Below are 21,718 nucleotides of genomic sequence, written 5' to 3'. Positions count from 1 at the left end.
AGATACATATTATACACAGTCTGTTGTATATTCGATAGAATACACATAAAACTAGACTGAGACTTTCTTTTTTGACCTATTTTAACAAGAAACCAGCTTTGTAGTATATATCCATCAAAGAGCGAAATGGCACTGAGGCATCATTACTCTTAAGGAATGAATTCCCTATCGGCGACGGCCGGTGCAATCAATAAAATAAATCTACAAAACAAATGAAATTAGTAAAAAAAGGCGTGTCACACATCATACGATAATGGTTTTATTAATTGTAATCAAAGATCATATGTTACTATCACAACGAGCAATCACAGCCGTCTCCATAATCTGTAGTCAACGCCTAAACAAAAACTGTAAACTTACATTTTTAATGTATTAGTGTCTGTCCTGGTCACACAATCATTATCATTGTTTCGTCATCAACTAAACATGAACTATAAACTTAAATTTTTAACGAAACATGTAGGTATACCTGTCCTGGTCACACATTCATTATCACTGTTTCATCATACGGTAACGGAACTCTAAATTACTATCTGTCACTTGTCTGCCACGCGAGACGAAGGTGTAAGATAATATTATGATATACAATATTCATATTTAAACAGTTGTGATCTGGCATAGCACGGAGCGACAGTTCGTCTTTATACAAAAAATAAAAATACAACGATAAATAAATTTTAATTGTTAAAGAAACGAGAATTTCGTTATCACCGTTTCATTTTGCAATTATTAAATAACTTTTCATTTTGTGTATTTGGAAGTGTTGTGGTAAAATGGCCGGTGTTTATTTTATTATGGTAAGTCGTAAACTTAATTACTAAATATTGAATTTATTAATAAAATATTAATGTGAGATAAATTTAATCATAGCTTTAATAAATTATTAAATAGTAATCATATTACAATTAATGAATTAAATGAAACAGTTTAATATAACGTAATTAATTTATTAATAAATAAATTACCAAAATTAATTATTGTTAACTTAGAATTAATTAATTGTTGAATTTATTTTAGCATAATCCATTTCTTAACTGCTATTGTCAATGATAAGAACTTTCAAAACTTTAATTATAAATAGAACTTAATTTTAGACTTCTTTAAAGTTACATCGTTAGATATAACTTTAAAGTCTATCTAACGATATGACTGTAAAGTTACTTAACTTTTTTTCATCTTAATTAAAATTTTTTTTACTTATAAATGGGCGTAATCGTAAAATAATACATAGATATTGTATTTATATTACAGTTGTTACCCGCAAATTCAGATTTCATTAGTGTTTATTATAGATTTACAGTAACTTTCTCTACAACTTTTGGGTTACTTGAACCTAACATTTAGAATGTTAGGTTCAAGAAGCTACTTGAACTAGAAGTTCTTTAAATCTATAGAACACAATAATGAAACCTGAATTTGTATTTGTAAGCATTTAAAGATATATAATAATAATAATAATAATAATCTCAGGACAATTCACACAGTGCCATCTAGACCCAAGTTCAGCTAGGTAAAGCTTGTATTATGGGTACTAGATAACTGATACATATACATAGGTATTTTTTTTTGTAAATAAATACATATTATACATAGAAAACACCCAGACCGATACAAACAATCATACTCATGAATACAAATGTTTGTACCGTGAGAGGAATCGAACCCGCGACCATCGATCGTAAAGCTAGACCGCTAGATAAAGCTAGAGGTAGAATGTAAAAAAAGTCTGCGTCGGTACCTCAGCCTCACCTATTTCAGCCGAGAAGTAGCTTGCTTTGTACACTGTATTTCGGTTGTATAGGCGAGCCTGCTGCCGGCTTCAGTGAAATATGAATATCAATTCATATTTCACTGACTCTCCAGTGAAGTCAATATAAAACAAAAAAAAATTTAATACGTAAGCCGGCAGCAAGCTCGCCTATATAAAAAAAAATACAGTTTATTTGATTGATAAAGTGATGAATTATTAGCATATTTTTATATTAAGTTCACTTCTATATTTTTTTTAATTACAATAAGAAGTATTATTATTATTATTAATAATATCTCTGGACAATTAATACAACGCTATCTAGTACCAAGCTAAGCAGAGTTGTTATAGATACTTGATAACCGATATAAATACATAGATACATTATTTTTGTAAATACATACATAAAGAAAACTCCCAGACCGATACAAACAATCATACTCATATATACATATGTTTGTACTGTACAAGTAAAGCAGTGAGCTAAACCGCTAGTCTATCGAATAATCATATAATTTTTTTTATGTCTGTTAAATCTGATCTCTCGACCTCTTGATTGTAAGTCAGAGTAGTAAACCACTGAGCAGCGACGCTCTCAATTATAAAGATAAATTTATATAAATGGTCGGAAACAGTATCATTGACTTAAGTGATATGAGTATCAGAAGAGAAGTAACTCTTGCTTTAGAAATGTCAGGGACATTCCGATATGATTATCTCTAAAGTCCGAAGTTTTAATTTAGATATTGGTTTCGGAAAGTTTCAGTATAAAACTGCTACATCAGATTCTGACAGAGCGGGACTTTGTAGGTACCTACAGAATTTTTTAGGACTACCTAATGCTGTTGGCCGCAGCTGGCCTTTACAGCTTCACCGAACGATAGGGGCAAGTGCAGATGGCACTCAAAACCCGTGGAAGTACTAGGAGCGGCTGAAGGCCAACTCCCGCCTAACGGATACGACTTTAGTCACAGTCATTGGGCTCCCTAAAGTATGGTCCAGCGCAGTGATGGCTGGCTCATCCGTCATACTCATGAACGGGGCTGCTTGTAGGGACTGGTTTGCTCTAATCACTATAACTGATTTCCTCTTTTTAATTGTTTAACCAGTTGTTGTGTATTCAATATTTTTTCTGTTTGATTATTTAATTGAATTAGTGCTAATTGGTGGTTTGTATTCACACACTTAAACTTCAATTGTAAAGTAATAATAAAATTATTTAAAAGAGCAACACGCAAGTTTCTTGCTCGTTCTTGTGATGAGACAGCTTTCCGAATGAGCGGTAGATTAAAAATAATGTAATGACAATTCAAAAGTGCTTCAATGTAAGTTTATTTGAATAAATGATTTTCTATTCTATTCTATTCGATTTTTTCCTCCGCACCCGTCGCCATAAACTCCCCAATTAGTGAGATTCTGGGGAGTTTTTTATGGGGATAGGGAAGATTAAAAAATTATAGTTTTAAATCGTATCCGTCAGGCAGGTTACTTAAAAAATTGTGAGATTCTTTTTGAGTCCATTTCACAAATTTCCATTCGTTCAATTTTCTTCTGACCTCTCTATGCTATCGTCTTAAAAAACTCTGACTTTAGTCTGAATGCATTGCTAGGAGTTCAACCTTAAGGTCTAAACTTTTTAACCAAGACCTAAGTCTTGGTTATATCGATTCCCATTTGAATTGGACGAGGATCATAAGTCGTACAACCGAAACTTAATTACTATGATTTATGAACATATATAATACTAATTAAGGCATTAAATATTAATTAATGTCGATTTATCAATTATTGTTTTAGTAACAAACTATAATTATTAGACGGTCTCGGTGATCTAGCGGTTTAGCACACCGGCTTACTTCTTATACACACAGCGTCTTGGGTTCGATTCCTCACACGGCATAAACATTTATTTATAATTCTTTATTGTACAAATATTAAAAGTAGAAAATATTATATATATATATAACAATACATTTGTATTCATAAGAATTATTGTGTGGGTCTGGATGTTTTAAATGTATATTGTGTATGTATATACAATAAGTTTTGTTATGGGTATCAGTTGTCTAGACCCATAACAAAAGCTCTACTCGGTTTGGGACTAGATGGCGCTGTGTGAATTATTCAGGGAATTTATTATTTACTTATTTATTGCTAGCTGCATCCGCGACTTCGTCCGCGTTTGCGGACGAAGTCGCGAATTTAACTTTATTTAACTTTATTTTTCTAAAATAAAAGTAGCCTAAGTTACTCCGTATTATATCACCTACCTGCCAATAAAAGACCCGTCAAAATCGGTCCACACATTTCAGAAATTAGCCGGAACAAACAGACAGACAGACAGAAATTGTAAAAAATGTTATTTTGGTGTATGTACCGTATTTTTAATATAAATACGGTACATACACCAATGCCTGTAGTAAAAAACGGTTATTTCAATATTACAAACAGATACTCTAATTTTATTTACATGTATTAATGAATTTATGAATGATTGAAGAGTTCAATTATTGTAGATATATCTAATTATTTTTTTATTAATATTCATCCCATATTACTTGTTTTGTATATATATGTATAAGAATTTATGAAATCAATTAAGAATGTTAAGAGTTTGTGAACGTACGCAATATGTATGATCATACAGCTCCGTTCAGAGTTAAAGAATATTTTCCTGCATTTGATTTCAATATAATATATGTTAAAATTTATATAAAAAAATAGAAAAAAAAATGTGGAGGGAGGAACATATTCCATAGGAATTACGTACACTTATAGTTAGTTACTCGACCCGGCTTCGCACGGGTGTACAAATTAATGATCCGAAGGCGTAAGTAAGCCGCGAAATTTGAAAATGGAACATCTATATTTGTTGTTATTGTTTTAAAATTCATCCAATTTGGACGGGCGAAGACCATTGCCCATACTGCCCAGTTACATATACGAGCTATTCTTTACTGATTCAATCAAGTTAATTTAAGTAAGTTTAAAGACAAACTTGCTGTCCCCAAGTATCGTTTAGAAAAAGTTAATAGGTCTTTTATGGGAATAGGTATAAAAATTTAAAATAAGGTACCAAAGGATATGTTGGAATTACCCTTAAATAAATTCAAAACATCTGTTAAATCATATTTACTGAGCAAAGCCTATTACTCACTAAACGATTACTTGAATGACGAGCGTGCATGGCAATAGATGTTCATGCACTGAATTTTCATTTAATGTTAGACATAGACACCTATATAAATATACATTGTAAATAAACTGGCTTTAAAAAAAAAAAGTAATTCAATTGAGTTTCTTGCCAGTTCTTCTCAATTGGATCTATATACCGAACTGGACGGTAGGGAAAAAAATAAAATTAGAATGTAAAAATTTGACGTTCATAAGCGGCTAAAATGTCCAACATGATTAAATGATTTTTGAATTTGAATTTGAATTTGAATTTGTATCGAAATATCATTCTTCAATAATCCATAAAGTTAGTCACATTCAGGTTTTAAGCATCCATTTCCATGTTTCTATTTCTGTTTTAAATGTAAGATACATAAATTACAGAATCAAAATTTATTTTATTATTAAATCATAGGCAAAAAGTATAAATGTCAACAATTATAGCAGTGTACACAACCTGTATCTAGGTATAATGTTTATCAGAGCCAGATATAGCTTGCTTGTGTTTATTATTTGATATTTATTGTTTGGTGTCGCGCCGTGACCCGTAAAATGATAGTTGTGCATAATTTAAATTATTAATCAGTATAGTCATTACAATCAGCATCCTTCAAGACTTCTTTCAGTATTAAAAGACATAGCATATTCTAAAATATGATTTCTAAATCTTTATGCTACGTTTACATTCAGCCGCTTCCCCTGCCACTCGCGCTGCCGGAAACATTGCCGGGCGACAATTGAGCGAGAGGGCTGAATGTAAAAACACGCTGCCACTCGCGCTGCCAGTCCTTTGACTCGCGCACGAAATACCGACAATCGAGGGAGCGCCGGGCAGCGCGAGTGGCAGCGCCAATGGCATGGGAAGTGTTTCCACTCGTGTTTACACTCTCGTGCTGCTCACTTCCCTGCCCACTCGGGCTGAGTGTAAATTGGGCATTACTTATATTATAAACGCGAAAGTTTCTGAATAAGCATGGATGTTTGTTACTCTTTCACACAAAAACTACTGATCGGATTTTGATGAAACTTTCCAGTAATGTAGAAGATGATAAGATGAGCATGAAGTCAGATCAGTTAGGCCATCGTGACAAGTTCACCAGGAATTTATCAGGATGGTTTCCAGGGGGAACTGCGTGGAGGTCAACCTGACATGGTATATTGCTACTATAGTAATGGAGTTATCAATCCACATTACTAACTATCCCCTTACCCCCTCAGGGGCTTTATGGGACCTTGGGCTAAATCTACTTAGGGGCCTACCTAAATATCGTTTCAATGGGGACTCAGGGCCCTTTGTATCCTTGGGGCCGTGGGCTGCAGCCCAAAAAGTCATTAGGTAGATTCGCGTCTGTCCCCCTTGGAGGATAAGTTTTTTTTGAATGGATGATAATGGAATGGTGCACCGCCTGCGCTAACGGTTTACACTGGCGGGGCACCAGTGGAGGATGATAAGATGAACATGAGGTCAGGTCAGTTAGCCCATCGTGACAAATTCACCAGGAATTTATCAGGATGGTTTCCAGGGGGAACCGCGTGGAGGTCAACCTGACATGGTACATTGCTACTATAGTAATGGAGTTATCAATCCACATTACTAACTATCCCCTTACCCCCTCAGGGGCTTTATGGGACCTTGGGCTAAATCTACTTAGGGGCCTACCTAAATATCGTTTCAATGGGGACTCAGGGCCCTGTGTATCCTTGGGGCCGTGGACTGCAGCCCAAAAAGCCATTAGGTAGATTCGCCCCTGTCCAGGGGGGCCTGGAGGATAAATTGTAAACATCGCTTTTGGGCAAGCAGAACAGCGTTACCGATATAATATCAGAGTCCCTCATACATTATTATTTCTGCGGCTAAAATGTCATGGTACATTGCTAGCAATAAGATCATCAGTCCACTATACATTTCCCTCTGTACTTGACTATAATTATTATGTATGAAGATAGGATCATAGTATCTGTAGTCTATGAGTAAAATTCAAAACAAGTTGGTGTCAAATGTTGGCAGTATGATAAGTATGATTGAGGTATATACCTTATATATATACCTCAATGAGCTGTTTACGTCGTTATATCAAGATATCTCCCGTCCATATTCCGATTTTTGAGGTATATAGGCATAAACAAGCATATAGGCATTTAAACATTAAAAAAATACGGGCTGAGTTTCATGTCAGTTCTTCTCATCATGAAATCATTCCGAACTGACGGTAGATTTGACTTATCGTAAGAGTCTGTAATAGACCTACATGAATAAAGATATTTTGGATTTGAATATGAAATTTGAATAACTTTCGAGATTCATTCTTCTCGATGATTAGATGGGTCGAGTCTGTCACAAAGACGTTGATTACCAATGATTCTGGATGCTCGGTTCTGAATACGGTGAAATAGTAGTAATTGATATTTTAGTGATTCCGACCAGAGATGAGAACAGTATTCCATATGCGGCCGGATCTGCGCCCTGTATAATTGCAAGCGATGGGCCTTGGTGTAATACCGTCTCGCTCTACTGAGTTCGTTTGTATTTCCAATGAATTCAAATTCACATTCAAAAATCAATTATTCTTATATGTCGTTTTAACCGCTTATGAACGTAAAATTTTTTACTTTATAAATTTCATTATTTCCCTACCGTCCAGTTCGGTATATAGATCCAATTGAGAAGAACTGGCGAGAAACTCAAATGAATTACTGTAAGTAATTGAAGTATTCATGGTAAAATAAAAATGCAGATATTGAATAATATGGAAAATAGACGTGGAAAAAACGATGAGTTTATGAAAATTATTATTGAGGGGGAAATAGAAGGAAAGAGGGGGAGGGGAAGACCAAGACAGAGCTAGATTTCTATTAATAACCCTATTGCTAGCAATGTATCACGTCAGGTTGACCTCCACGCGGTTACCCTTGGAAACCATTGTGATATATTCATGGCGAATTTACCACGATGGGCTAACTGACTTGACGTCCTGCTCATCTTATCATCCTTCACTGGTGCTCTACGAGCGTAAACCGTTAGCGCAGGCGAGTGCACCATTCCATTATCAACCCTAAATATATACATATAACAGAGCGATACAAACAATCATACTCATGAATACAAATGTTTGTACCGTACGAATCGAAGACGCGACCATCGGACGTAAAGTACTTGTCCTAAACCGCTAGACCACCGAGGTCGTCAATTAATTAATACAATATGTACATTGAGTAGGTATAGATTTGTATGATGAATTATATTTAAATATAGATAAATTAGATAACTGTATGTCATGTCATCCATATCATAAATATATATTCATACAAACTAGTTCATTTATCAATGAAATAATCATCAACAATTCCTTATCCCGTGTTATTTATGGTCGGGATAATATGTTTTTTTCTTCTATTCATCCCTGTTCGCAGTCATCTTACTCACTCTCTTTATTGCCATATTCAATTTAATTCAATTCAAAAATTAAATTGAATATGGCAATAAAAAGTTTTTACATTATAATTTTTTTTACCCTACCGTCCAGTTCGGTATACATATAGATCCAATTGAGAAGAACTGGCAAGAAACTCAATTGAATTACTTTTTTTTAAAAGCCAGTTTATTTACAATGCATAGGTATTTATATAGGTGTCTATGTCTAACATTAAATGAAAATCCCGTACATGAAAACTACTGCCTCGTCATTCTACTACACGCTCGTCATTCTACACGCTCGTCATTCAAGTAATCGTGTAATGAGTAATAGGCCTTGCTCAGTAAATATGATTTAACAGATGTTTTGAATTTATTTATATCTTTCACACAGGCCACCCCTATATCTTTCGGGTTTCCTCTGCTCTTATTTATGTTATATTTTCAAAAGTTAAAACGTTTAGTAGTTAGTACTTACTAAATAGTATGCTCATCCTATCACCCACTGGTGTCCTGCCAGTGTAAACCGTTAGCGCAGTATAGAATAGAATAGAATAGAAAATCATTTAATCAAATAAACTTACATTGAAGCACTTTTGAATAGTCATTACATTTTTTTTTAATCTACCGCTCATTCGGAAAGCTGACTCATCACAAGAAGAACGAGCAAGAAACTTGTGTGTTGCTCTTTTAAATAATTTTATTTTTACTTTACAATTTAAGTTTAAGTGTGTGAATACAAACCACCGATTAGCACTAATTCAATGAAATAATAAAATAGAAAAAACATTCAATATACAACAACTGGTTAAACAATTAATAAGAGAAAATAAGTCATAGTGATTAGAGCAGACCAGTCCACACAAGCAGCAGTGGGTGCACCTTTCCATTATCATCCATAAGATTCCACCATTCCAATATCATACTAGCAATTTCGAATCGAACCTGCGACCATTAAACTGCTGCACTATAAAGGATCGTTTTGTTTATTATTCCTCGTGTTATTATAATAATAATAGTGATATTATCAATATTTAAACAATAGTGTGTTTGTTGTAATTACTTAATGAGAGATAGCAATCGCGATAAACCAAAATTGGGCCAACTTTGTTTTGGCTTGTAACTGGGTTATTGTAAATATGGGTATAATATAATAATAATAGAATAGAATAGAAAATCATTTATTCAAATAAACTTAATTTAAGCACTTTTGAATAGTCATCTATTAAAAAGAGCGACACACAAGTTTCTTGCTCATTCGTCTTGTGATGAATCTGCATTCCGAATGAGTGGTAGAATCAAAATATGACTATTCAAAAGTGCTTGTAATGAGTTTATTTGAATAAAGATTATTTCTATTTCTATTTCATAACAACTGTTTTTTATCTACCACTACGACCAATAATATCTTCTAACTTAACTTAACTCGATAATTCTTGACTTCTTCAATAATATCTTCGAACAGCACAACCTCAGCTCTACTTGGCTTCAAATTTATTTTGAAATTAGTTCAGCTAGATCCTGTCGTCAGGTTTTTAGCAGGTAGGAGTCCGGCAGTATCCATTCGTCCCTAAGCGGATGGTTCTCCATGATGGATTTTCCTGACGTGAAAAAAAAAAAAAAATCTGCTGAACTTTTTAATCCATATATTATTTGTAGTTGTAGAGTCATCATGACTCCATCCTCGCGTAAAATATTCTGAAGACACCTATGATCTGGGTGAATATTGATCGTACGGTACAACACATTGAATAATAAATTTATAAGTACGGAGCAACAATAATATATCAAATAATAAACGTAGTTTGCAAACAAGCATATTTTTCTTTTATTTATTGCTTCTCACATGGTATATTATAGTTATTATTAATTAGATGTACATAAGACATGTAATACCCATAGGGGCACTGCAATTACATTATAACTATATACAGTTAGGTATATTAGAGTAATTAGTTAAGTTCATAAATAGACATTATTAATTTATACAATGTCAATAAATTAAACAATATGTCAAACAATATAATGAATCGAACAATTAAATCATACAGAGTCACATATAATCAAATAAAATTATCATATTATACATTCATGAAATGATCATCTGTTAAGAACTCTGTAATATAATAAGAATCGCAGGACAATTCACACAGCGCCATCTAGACCCAAGTTAAGCCAGCTAAAGCCTATGTTATGGGTACTAGATAACTGATACATATACATAGATTTTTTTTGTGTAAATACATAATAATAATAATAATAATTTGAGGACAATTCACACAGCGCCATCTAGTCCCAAGTTAAGCTATCTAAAGCTTGTGTTATGGGTACTAGATAACTGATACAAGTACATAGATATTTTGTTTTTCGTAAATACATACATATTATACATATAAAACACCCAGACCGATACAAACAATTATACTTATGAATACAAATGTATGTGCCGTGCGAGGAATCGAACCCGCGACCATCGGTCGTAAAGCGGTGTGCAAGACCGCTAGACCACCGAAGTCGTCTAACTACTAATAGAGTAATAACATTTTTTTATTAAAATTGTTTTTAATTTGCTTTTAAATTTCGTTATTGTATTTCTTTCATTTCGTCAGGTAGTTTATTATATATATTTTTAGACATATGTATAAAGGATTTTGACATGAGTGTTGTTCTGCAAAAAACCAATCATTGTAATCCAACGCGGCACATCGAGACAGAGTACCCAAGATACTGGACTCTTTGAATGGCCATACTTAGCCTTTGGGCAAAGTAGCTACCAGCTCTCGGGTCAGAAGTATCCTCGAAATTAGTTCATAATTTAATATCTTATAATTTAAATTATGACAATAAGCATTTATAAATATGAAAATAAACTTTTTGATTGATACATATGTTTGTTTGTCCGCAGAAACCCTCAATAGCGTGTATATTGCTGTTCCTCTGCATAGCAGCTATAATCAGGGAATCGAATGCCCGACCGCCCTGGTTGGCGCCCGGTAGCGGCGTGTTTACAGAGTCAGCGGAGTGTCACACAGATGTAAGTAGTGTCACTTTTTTAATACAAATTAAATGTGGATACCTGAAAGTACCCCATAGTCAGTTAGGAAAACTTCTCTGAAGGCATCCAAAGAGCTAAACTATTAAAAACGTTTTTTTTTTATTGGGGGGTCTGGGCAATTATCAGGTGCTTGGACCTTGAGCATTGCGACCTACATAGATCTATTATGCTCGCCCTATTTCAGAGTTCACTATCTAGACTTGAAGGATTGAAGGATATTCTTAGGAGCGATGGATTTATCTCCTTAGGTTAGAGTAAAACTTCCAAAGAAGATATTTCGTTTATGCATGAGTGGGCTACAACCACATAGGATGTGAAGCGGCGTTTCCTCTTCAGTTTGGCAGAATCTGCAGATACTTGTCGTGCATAGGCCTAGTTTAGCCATATGCTTGTTTAATTTGCAGTGTCCTGTGAGGGCCCTAGTCATCATGCATATGTTGCTTTTACCACTAGCAATAGTCTATTGCAGTATTTGTTCGATATTAGGGCTTTTGAATGTACTAATCCTGGCATTTCCTGCCAGTAATTCAGTGATTTTTTATTACAAACGTACCTCTGAATCTGTAATGAAATCTGTCATGCAAAAGAAGGCTGCAGATGGACTTTGTATGCCTTTTTGAGATCAAAAGGTAGCTTATGTTAGTACTCATGTTATTTCATATTACAATCTTCATGACTTTCATTCATTAGTTTGGTTGTTTAATCATGCAAAGGTGACATACAGACATACTGACAGACTTTTGAATATTAGTATGTACAGTATCAGAGTAACCACTTCCATAATAGCTATATGTACCTACAGAAAAGAATAAAAAAATATTTATTCAAATAAACTTATATTTAAGCACTTTTCAATAGTCACATTTATTTTTTAATCTAACGCTCATTCGGAAAGCTGTCTCGTCACAAGAAGGACGAGAAAGAAACTTGCGTGTTGCTCTTTTAAATAATTTTGTTGTAACTTTACATTTTTAAGTTGATATCTGTGAATACAAACTATCAACTAGCACTAATTGATTAGAGTTAATAAATAAATACATAACCAATTGTTTGAGGAATTAACTAGAGGTTTAATTATTACATAATATAAAACAAAGTCGTTGTCGCTGTCTGTCCCTATGTATGCTTATATCTTTAAAACTACGCAACGGATTTTGAAGCTGTTTTTTTAATAGATGAGTGATTCAAGAGGAAGGTTTATATGTATAATACATGTACACCCGAGCGAAGCCGGGGTGGGTAGCTAGTAATATATATCTTATTTCTTACTAATATTATAAAAGCGTTTGTGAGTATGGATGGATGTTTGTTACTCTTTCACGCAAAAATTCCTGATGCGATATTGATGAAACTTTAGTGATATAGCTTATACATTAGAATAATACACGAAGAAACTCCACGCGGGTGAAACCAATACAGCACAGATAGTAATATATATACAGATATAATAATATGTATATATAATTGCGTAATACATAAAATACACTCATATGTTAGTGATCATGTCAGATATTTATCAATAAAGTATAAATAACAACCAATACACGAATTGCTACTATCGTCGTATTAAGTTTTTAATGGATTACAGATATATTATATATGTCTACGTACATGCTGATTATTTTACTTACTTAAATATTTTTACATGTAATGTATATATTTTTAAATTAGATAGATAGATAGATAGAATATACTTTATTTGCAACGTACAGTAAAGAAGAAGCACAAACAATATAACAAAGGACACATGTATCGTTACAATAAGGCGGCCTTATTGCTAAAAGCAATCTTTTCAAGGCAACCTTAGGGTTACCTTAACCTTATTTTACAATGCACACAATACAAAATTACAGTACATTTGGCGGACTTAACACCATGCTGTATTTTCTACCAGTCAACCATATAATATGGTAATAAATATTAATTTGAGACGATTGATATGTCACGATGAATTTGTGATAACCATTATTGAGGAAAAATAGAAGGAAAACATTTAAAGAGTATGGGAAAATCATGAAAGAGGCAAGAACTCCACCAATAAGAGCGTGACTCTTAAATTATGAATGCATGAATAGCTTTAAATAGTCTAATAGTCTAATCGGTGGCTGTAACCCGATCAGATCAGTCCCACAAGCACGAGTATAACAGTTCATTTAAGATATGATCTGTCTGATCACAAAATTTCATTCAAATTTGTCATGAAAGAGTAACAAATTTATTTAAATTCAATGCACAAAAATGATGTGTATATTGCGGAATTACCACCTTGCGGTGTTATCTACCAGGCAACCATGAGTGGTGCAGAGAAAGATTGTTGGCGGTGCAATAATATAAATGAGAAATGTCAAAAAAGTATATAAGGAATTGCCAATCATGTTAAATATGTATAAATGTGTAGCTGTGTAACTGTGCTGATGTTGGCAATAAATGGATTTATTATTATTATTATTATTATTATAAGGCAAATATTCACACCAATGCTCACCTTTTAGATTATACATCCACAAATTTTACACAAATTTATTCCCTACATTTTACACACAAGTTCCATTTTTCAAATAGCTATTAATACAAAGGGTAAACATGTAAAATGTACACAATAATAAGTCACTTCAGTCTCTACAATACAGGCCCGCGAGCCTAGTGTAGAACTACAGTAAATTAAAATGTAAATGTGTATCATGAATAGAATAGAATAGAATAGAAAATCATTTATTCAAATAAACTTAATTGAAGCACTTTTGAATAGTCAACATTTTTTAAATCTACCGCTTATTCGGAGAGCTGTCTCATCACAATAAGAATAAGCAAGAATTTGTATGTTGCTCTTTTAAATAATCCTTGTAAGTTCACATTTTACAAGTCGAAACATGAATAAATATTATTATTATTAAAAAAAAAATACATATGTAAATATTCATTGTCACATACTAACATAATAATTTTTTTTCCAAATTTATTTATGATAAATATTTTAACACCATGTTTATGATTATAACAATCAATCACTATAAGAAGCTACTTAATTTGTAATTAATAAAACATTATCAATAAATATTTATATAATTATTTAATTATGATAATTATGTTTTTATAATTCAACATGTTAGATATATCGTACGACTTAAATATTTTGATAAACGTAAATAATGAGACTCATCACAAGAAGAAATGAGTATTTTGATAAATGTATTATTGTATAATCAGACTCATTTTGCATGTCTTCATATAAGGCGGATTTTATGGAACTATATGTACCCACTTTATAACCTCTGTGCACACCACATTCGCAAAATAAACAATTTCATTTAATTTCATTTAATTAATTTCATTTCATTTCAAGAAAAATGAGCAACACGCAAGTTTCTTGTGATGAGTCTGCATTCCGAATGAGCGGTAGTATAAAAAAAGAATATGATTATTCAAAAGTGCTTATATTAAGTTTATTTGAATTAAGATTATTTCTATTTCTATATAATGTAAATGTAATTTGCAACCAAGTTTCATTAAGTCGTTCTTTATAAAAGATATGCGAAAATAAAACAACCAGATGAAATTATCTTTATCAAATTTAGAAAAGATATCGCGTTACCTACGCGATATCTTTTTTAAATTTAAACATGTCTAAATGTCTGTTCAAATTTAGAAAAGATATCGCGTTACCTACGCGATATCTTTTCTAAATTTAAACATGTCTAGATAATTTCATCTGGGTGTTTTATTTTCGCACTGAAAGTCTCTTTGTGTGAAAGCAGCTCCTTAAATAACCTTCGGATCCGCAGCTTATTTTTATTAAATAGTACAACTATCTTATGAAAGGTTTTTAGAAGTTTTCTTACCTACCTTTCTAGGTTTTATCTTCTTGTGTGGTTCCTGCTCTACAATCTATCCTCGAAGACTTTTACTAGGCTTCACTAGGATTTTGTGAACAAGTATTATGAATACTTGTATTGCAAATCTTAACAATTTTAGAAATTTTCGGCGAGAGCAAATAGTTGACGTAATTAGGTTCTGACTCGCTATCTCCACTATCTAAATTTGCCATTTTTATACGGAACCCTAAAATATATATACATTCTTAGATTATATGGTGCGATGTTTATTTAACCCATTAAAAGTTCAAGGCTTGAATTATCAAGTTGTTAAGTTTAGTAATCAGACTAAAAAAAATACCAATAATAAAAGATCAAAAAGACAAATAAATGCTTACAATATTAATAAATACAAAAGCACGGTTAAATATAAATTAGACTTAGAGTTACAATCTGTCAGTCTTAATAATCCTGATATTCTTTACACCAAGTTAATTAGTCTTTTGTCAAAAGAATACCAGAATATTTTCAAGAAAAGAGAATATTGTGTTAAATCTAAATTTACAGAATGGGCAACAGTAGGAATACTTAAAAGTAGAAACATTTTATTTGATTTATATGATCAAAAAAAATATAGATTTGATGACAAATTTACAACTTATGTGAGAAATTACTCTAAAATTTTCAAACAAGTTTGTATTGCAGCTAAATCTAATTTTATAAATAAACAAATTAATCAGTCCTCTGACAAAATTAAGACCATCTGGGGAATTATAAACAAAGAAACTGGACGGTCTGAAAAAGCCTGCAATCAATTCTCATTAAATTATGACAATAAGTTAATAACAGCAACAAAAGATATAGTTCATATTTTTCAAGATTTTTTTGCTAATATTCCGATTGATATTACATCTTCTCTAGACTCATCTCCAATTCGAGCAAAAACATTACTGGAGGCTAATGTCAGCCCTTGCTCTTTAACATTTAAATTTTCACATGTCAGCCCTTTTCATGTCATAAAAATATTCAAACAGTTAAATTTAAAAAATACGGAAGATCTCTGGGACATGTCAGTTAAAGTAGTTAGTACATTCATCGATATTGTTGCTCCTTATCTAGCTACTATTTTCAATAAATGTGTTGATAATGGCGTGTTTCCTCAATTAATGAAATTTAGCAAATTAATTCCACTCTTTAAATCTGGAGATAGATTTGAGCTAGGTAACTATAGACCAATTTCTATTTTGCCAGTTCTAAGTAAAGTATTTGAAAAGATTATGTTTAACCAAATGTTAAAATACTTCAGGGATAACGGACTGCTTCACAGTCAGCAATATGGTTTCACTGCCGGCAAGTCTACTACTGATGCAGGTGTAGCGCTTATTACACATATATTCGAATCATGGGAAAACTCACAGGATGCTCTCGGCGTTTTTTGTGACTTGTCGAAGGCGTTTGATTGCGTAGATCATGAAACACTTTTGTACAAGCTCAAATATTATGGTATTAGAGATAATGACCTAAGTCTAATGAAAACTTATCTAGAGGATAGGGTGCAAACTGTAGATATTGATGGTGTAAAGTCTAAGGGAACTAATATAAAAATGGGCGTTCCTCAAGGTTCAATATTAGGCCCATTTCTCTTTTTAATTTATATAAATGACCTTCCCTACATGGTAGAGAAAGTTGCAGATATAGTGTTATTTGCGGATGATACTTCGTTAGTGTTTAAAATTGGTCGCCAATGTAATCAATTAGACGATGTAAATTATGCTATCTCTGCTATACTAAATTGGTTCACATGTAATAATCTATTATTGAACTCCAACAAAACTAAGTGCATTAAATTCACGCTGCCTAATGTAAAACAAGTAAATACGCAGCTATTGCTTAATGATGAAATAGTAAATTTTGTTAATGATACAGTTTTTTTAGGAATAACAGTGGACTCGAAGTTACAATGGGGGCCCCATATTTCAAAATTAGCCAGTAGACTTAGTTCTGCTGCTTATGCAATTAGAAGGATAAGGCAATTAACAGACGTGGCGACGGCAAAACTTGTATATTTTAGTTATTTCCATAGCATTATGTCATATGGCATACTGCTATGGGGTAAAGCTGCCGATATAAATACTATATTTATTTTACAAAAGAGAGCCATACGTTCTATTTATGGTATGGGTTCTAGAGAGTCATTACGTCAATGCTTTAAACAATCAAATATCCTCACCGTTGCCTCACAGTACATTTATGAAAATATTATGTATACAAGGAAAAACTTAGATAGTTTCAAGAAACTTAAAGACTGTACAAGTAGAAACTTACGCAATAAAAATAAGCTAATTTTACCTAAATGCCGTCTACACAAAGTTAGTAATTCATTTTATGGTAATTGCGTAAGATTCTATAATAAACTGCCAGAGTCTACGCTAAATCTTACAGAGAGGCAATTCAAATCTTATATTAAACAAATGTTATGTAAAAAAGCCTATTATAAGATAGATGAATTTATAGATGATAGCAATATATAGCAAGAATAAGTTTATTTGCGGACAACGTTATAATTTTAATTTTCATACTGCTTTCTTGATATATGATAGCGTAGCGGCTTTTGTATTGATTGCCGCATGCATCCTTATGTAAAGTGCGAATACTGTAACTACCATATAGTAATTTTTGTAGCTGTGACGTGGTCGTGTGGAATGAGTAGTCATGCTCACTAAAATGTCCAGACATGTGGCGGCGTGGTGGGCCGGGTCAATGGGCTCCCTAAAATATGGTCGAGCGCAGTGATGGCTGGCTCATCCGTCATACTCGTGAACGAGTGCTACTTGTAGGGACTGGTCTGCTCTTATCACTACGACTGATTTAATCTTATTGCATATTTATATTTGACCCAAAAATTAGTGCTTGTTGGTAGTTTGTATTCACACGTTTCGACTTGTAAATGTAAACTTACAAGGATTATTTAAAAGAGCAACACACAAGTTTCTTGCTCGTTCTTCTTGTGATGAGACAGCTTTCCGAACGAGTGGTAGATAAAAAACAAATTGTTATGACTATTCAAAAGTGCTTAAATTAAGTTTATTTGAATAAATGATTTTCTATTCTATTATCATATTAAGCACTTGAAAATTTTATAATAAAATTAACTCACAATTTATCACTTCATTAATTATAGAATACTTAATAATAATTACATCCTCATAGTTATGAAGGTGGAGTCATCCTTTCGGATTGATCCACCGTTCAATTCAAACGGGGATCGAAATTACTACGGCCTGAGCCGAGGTTTTGACCTCTAGCGGTGCCCTCAGACTAAAGTCGTATACGTCAGGCGGGAGTTGGCCTTCAGCCGCTCCATAAGTCCTTCCGCGGGTTTGGAGTGCCATCTGCATTCGCCCCCTATCGTCCGGTGAAGCTGTAGGCCAGCTGAGTGAATGAATATGATTGCTTGTATTAGTCTGTTTGTTTTCTATGTCAATTACGTATGAATTTAAAAAAAAATATCTACCAGTTGTCTAGTAGCCATAGTACAAGCTCTGCTTAGTTTGGGACTAATCCCAAGCTAAGCAGAGCTTGTGTTCACACGATGTTAATGATATTATTATATATATGACATGGTATGTTAGTCCTTCATAATATATGTTAATCCTATCCTATACAATCCCTATTACACATTCACTACGTATTGCCATGATGGTTTCCAGGGGGAACCGCGTGGAGGTCAACCTGACATGGTCTATTTAGCCATCGTTAAGAAATAATATAATTGACGTAGTAGAGTAACGTGAAACAGTCATGCTCGCTATAAAGTTCAAACTTGTGGCGGCGTGGTGAGTATATGTAGTTGAGTGCAACAATGGCTGGCACATCCGTCATATTCGTGAACGGGTGCTGCTTGTGAGGACTGATCTGTTCAGGTTGCGATCACTGATTAGATTTTTTGTTTTCAATAGCATATGGTCACTCTATTCTCCCAAATTTGAATTTAAATAAAATTGTATTATTGTAAATATGTATAACATTTTAAAAAAAGAAAATACGAGCTGATTTTCTTATCAGTACTCTTATCTCGAAATCATTCCGAACTGACGGTAGATTTGACATATCCTAAAAATCTGTAATAGACCTACGTGAAAGATATTTTGAATTTGAATTTGAATATATGTAAAATTCATATAAATTAACTGCGTTGCGTTAAACGTGTCCAATTACAAGTTATCTATATAGCGGTATTAAAATGAATTAGGTACCTACACCAACCAATTATACAGACTTTAATTAGTCAAAATCTGTTAAAATAAAAATAGTCGCTATAGTACGGAGAGGTCAAGAACGTGACGACCCGTGCTGATGATATTTTTAATGATCACAATGTGGAACAAGTGCTACAAGTAATGTCTACCAAAACAGAAAAAAAATTACTTACATTACTCCCTAATGATGGGGTTTATAACTAACGATATAGAGACGTGGTAGAAATCTCTCATCGGACTACTCTAATGCTGTTGGCAGCTGGCCTTTACAGCTTCACCGGATGATAGGGGGCGAGTGCAGATGGCACTCCAAACCAAAAGGACTTATGGAGCGGCTGAAGGCCAACTCCCGCCTGCCGGATACGACTTTAGTCTGAGGGCACCGCTAAGGGTTCGAACCTAAGGCCATCGTAATTTCGATCCCCGTTTGAATTGGAGAGGATTGATCGGAGGGGGATAACTGTCATGTAGTTAACTATATTGATATTAAAAGATAAGTGTTTCCTTTCAAAAGATAAGGGTTTTAACCCAATTACCCGATATAATTAATCGATATAAGAATTTCATGTAAATTCTTACTGTGTAATATTTTGTCATAGATTATAATAATAATAACATATCAAGACAACTCACACAGCGCCATCTATCCAAATCTAAACAGAGAAAATCATTTATTCAAATAAACTTACATTGAAGCACTTTTGAATAGTCATAACAATTTGTTTTTTATTTACCACTCGTTCGGAAAGCTGTCTCATCACAAGAAGAACGATCAAGAAACTTGTGTGTTGCTCTTTTAAATAATCCATGTAAGTTTGCATTTACAAACTACCAACCAGCACAATTTTTTTTGGGTCAAATATAAATATACAATAAGATTAAATCAGTCATAGTTATAAGAGCAGACCAGTCCGTACAAGCAGAGCTTGTATTATTACCAGACAGCAAATTTAAATAAAACGATTTTTTTAAATACATTGGATATAGTTTTCATAAAACATTACATTATATAGAAAATTCCAAGACTGATATAAACAATCAGTTTGCCTATATGTCTAAAAAATCACTATTTCCCGTTTTACCTCTACCCCGTAATCGAGCGTGTGGCGCTGCAGTCATTATCGAGTTTTACAGAATACCAATATACAATCTCAATTTCGCTTTCGAATTCGTAAGTGATGCTTCCAGAATAGTTCTACATGTGATATCAGATCTAAAACTGTCTATTTTTGTTGCAGGATGAATTACTAGACCTCTGTCAAAGATGTGCCAAACTCACGAAGTCCAAACAAGCATTCCCAGCGTGCTGCTCAACTGATTTGGACGCCAGGAAGTGGTGTTCCGATTATGTATACTTCGGCAGAGGGCAGTATGACTTCTACTAAATTAATCATAGATTCTAGCTTTAAAGTAGATAATAATTATACACGTATATTTTAACATTAACTGAGATTAATTCATAATCCATACTCTGATTAAATGCCTTTATATTCCATAAATATATTTATATGAAACATATATTATACTTTATCTATTAAAGCATTGAGATTAATAGAAAAGCTATTTATTGATAGCATTGAGTAATTCAACTGTTATTAATATAGTTCAATGGCTTTTAACACGATTAATTTTATGGTAAATAAATTTATTTACCTCTCCCTATGTTACCACTATGTTGAACTACGAGCTGACTGTGTTTAATTATAAAACCCGTTTAATTATATTATTAACTAGCTGTTCCCGCGACTTCGTGCGTGTAAATTAACTTTATTTTTCTAAAATAAAAGTAGCCTAACTTACTCCTTATTACATCAGCTACCTGCCAAAAAAAGTCCCGTCATAATCGGTAAAAGTTTATCCAATTTTCCAAGAAAGCATATCAATATGTGTTTATTTTTACAATAAAATGATTATCTTGAGGTTATTCACCAGCTCCGCCGTAGATAATTCTGATATGAGATTTTTGTAATACATTAATAATTAAATTTCATCATTTAATGATTCATATCATTGTTCTGTTATTAATGAATAATTTCATTAATATTTTAATAATTAAATCTTAGTTTTCAATATGTATAAATGTGTAGAAGAATATTCTTAGGGTCTGGAACCTGCATATTTCGTAGGTATTTACTTACATTGTCAGAATTTCTATATGCGTGTACTAAATATTGTTTCGATTTTTCTGTACAACTGAGTAAACGTAATGTTAAATGTTTAGGAATGTATAGAATTGTGCTGTTTGGACTTTTTAAA

General features: G+C 32.9%; 1 protein-coding gene across 1 annotated transcript; it reads left to right on the top strand.

The window, feature by feature from the left end:
• Window positions 1–618: 618 nt before the first annotated feature.
• Window positions 619–21,214, top strand: LOC131843157 (uncharacterized). The gene is made up of 3 exons (XM_059191762.1): window positions 619–797; window positions 11,242–11,370; window positions 20,701–21,214. The coding sequence occupies exons 1-3, from the start codon at window positions 774–776 to the stop codon at window positions 20,845–20,847; spliced, it is 300 nt and encodes a 99-aa protein (XP_059047745.1). The 5' UTR covers window positions 619–773; the 3' UTR covers window positions 20,848–21,214.
• Window positions 21,215–21,718: the final 504 nt, after the last annotated feature.

This window comes from Achroia grisella, unplaced genomic scaffold, assembly GCF_030625045.1.
Source record: "Achroia grisella isolate CSIRO2021 unplaced genomic scaffold, CSIRO_AGI_Agris_v1 utg2809, whole genome shotgun sequence".
Taxonomy (NCBI): domain Eukaryota; kingdom Metazoa; phylum Arthropoda; class Insecta; order Lepidoptera; family Pyralidae; genus Achroia; species Achroia grisella.
The sequence above is the reverse complement of the archived record's forward strand: the minus strand, read 5'-3'. Positions and strand labels throughout refer to the sequence as shown.

Bases quoted from the DNA above. Each gene is read 5' to 3' on its own strand.
- LOC131843157 (XM_059191762.1), top strand. From the start codon at position 774: ATGGCCGGTGTTTATTTTATTATG. The intron at 798-11,241 runs GTAAGTCGTAAA...GTTTGTCCGCAG, and splicing joins CCGGTGTTTATTTTATTATG to AAACCCTCAATAGCGTGTAT. The intron at 11,371-20,700 runs GTAAGTAGTGTC...TTTTTGTTGCAG, and splicing joins CAGCGGAGTGTCACACAGAT to GATGAATTACTAGACCTCTG.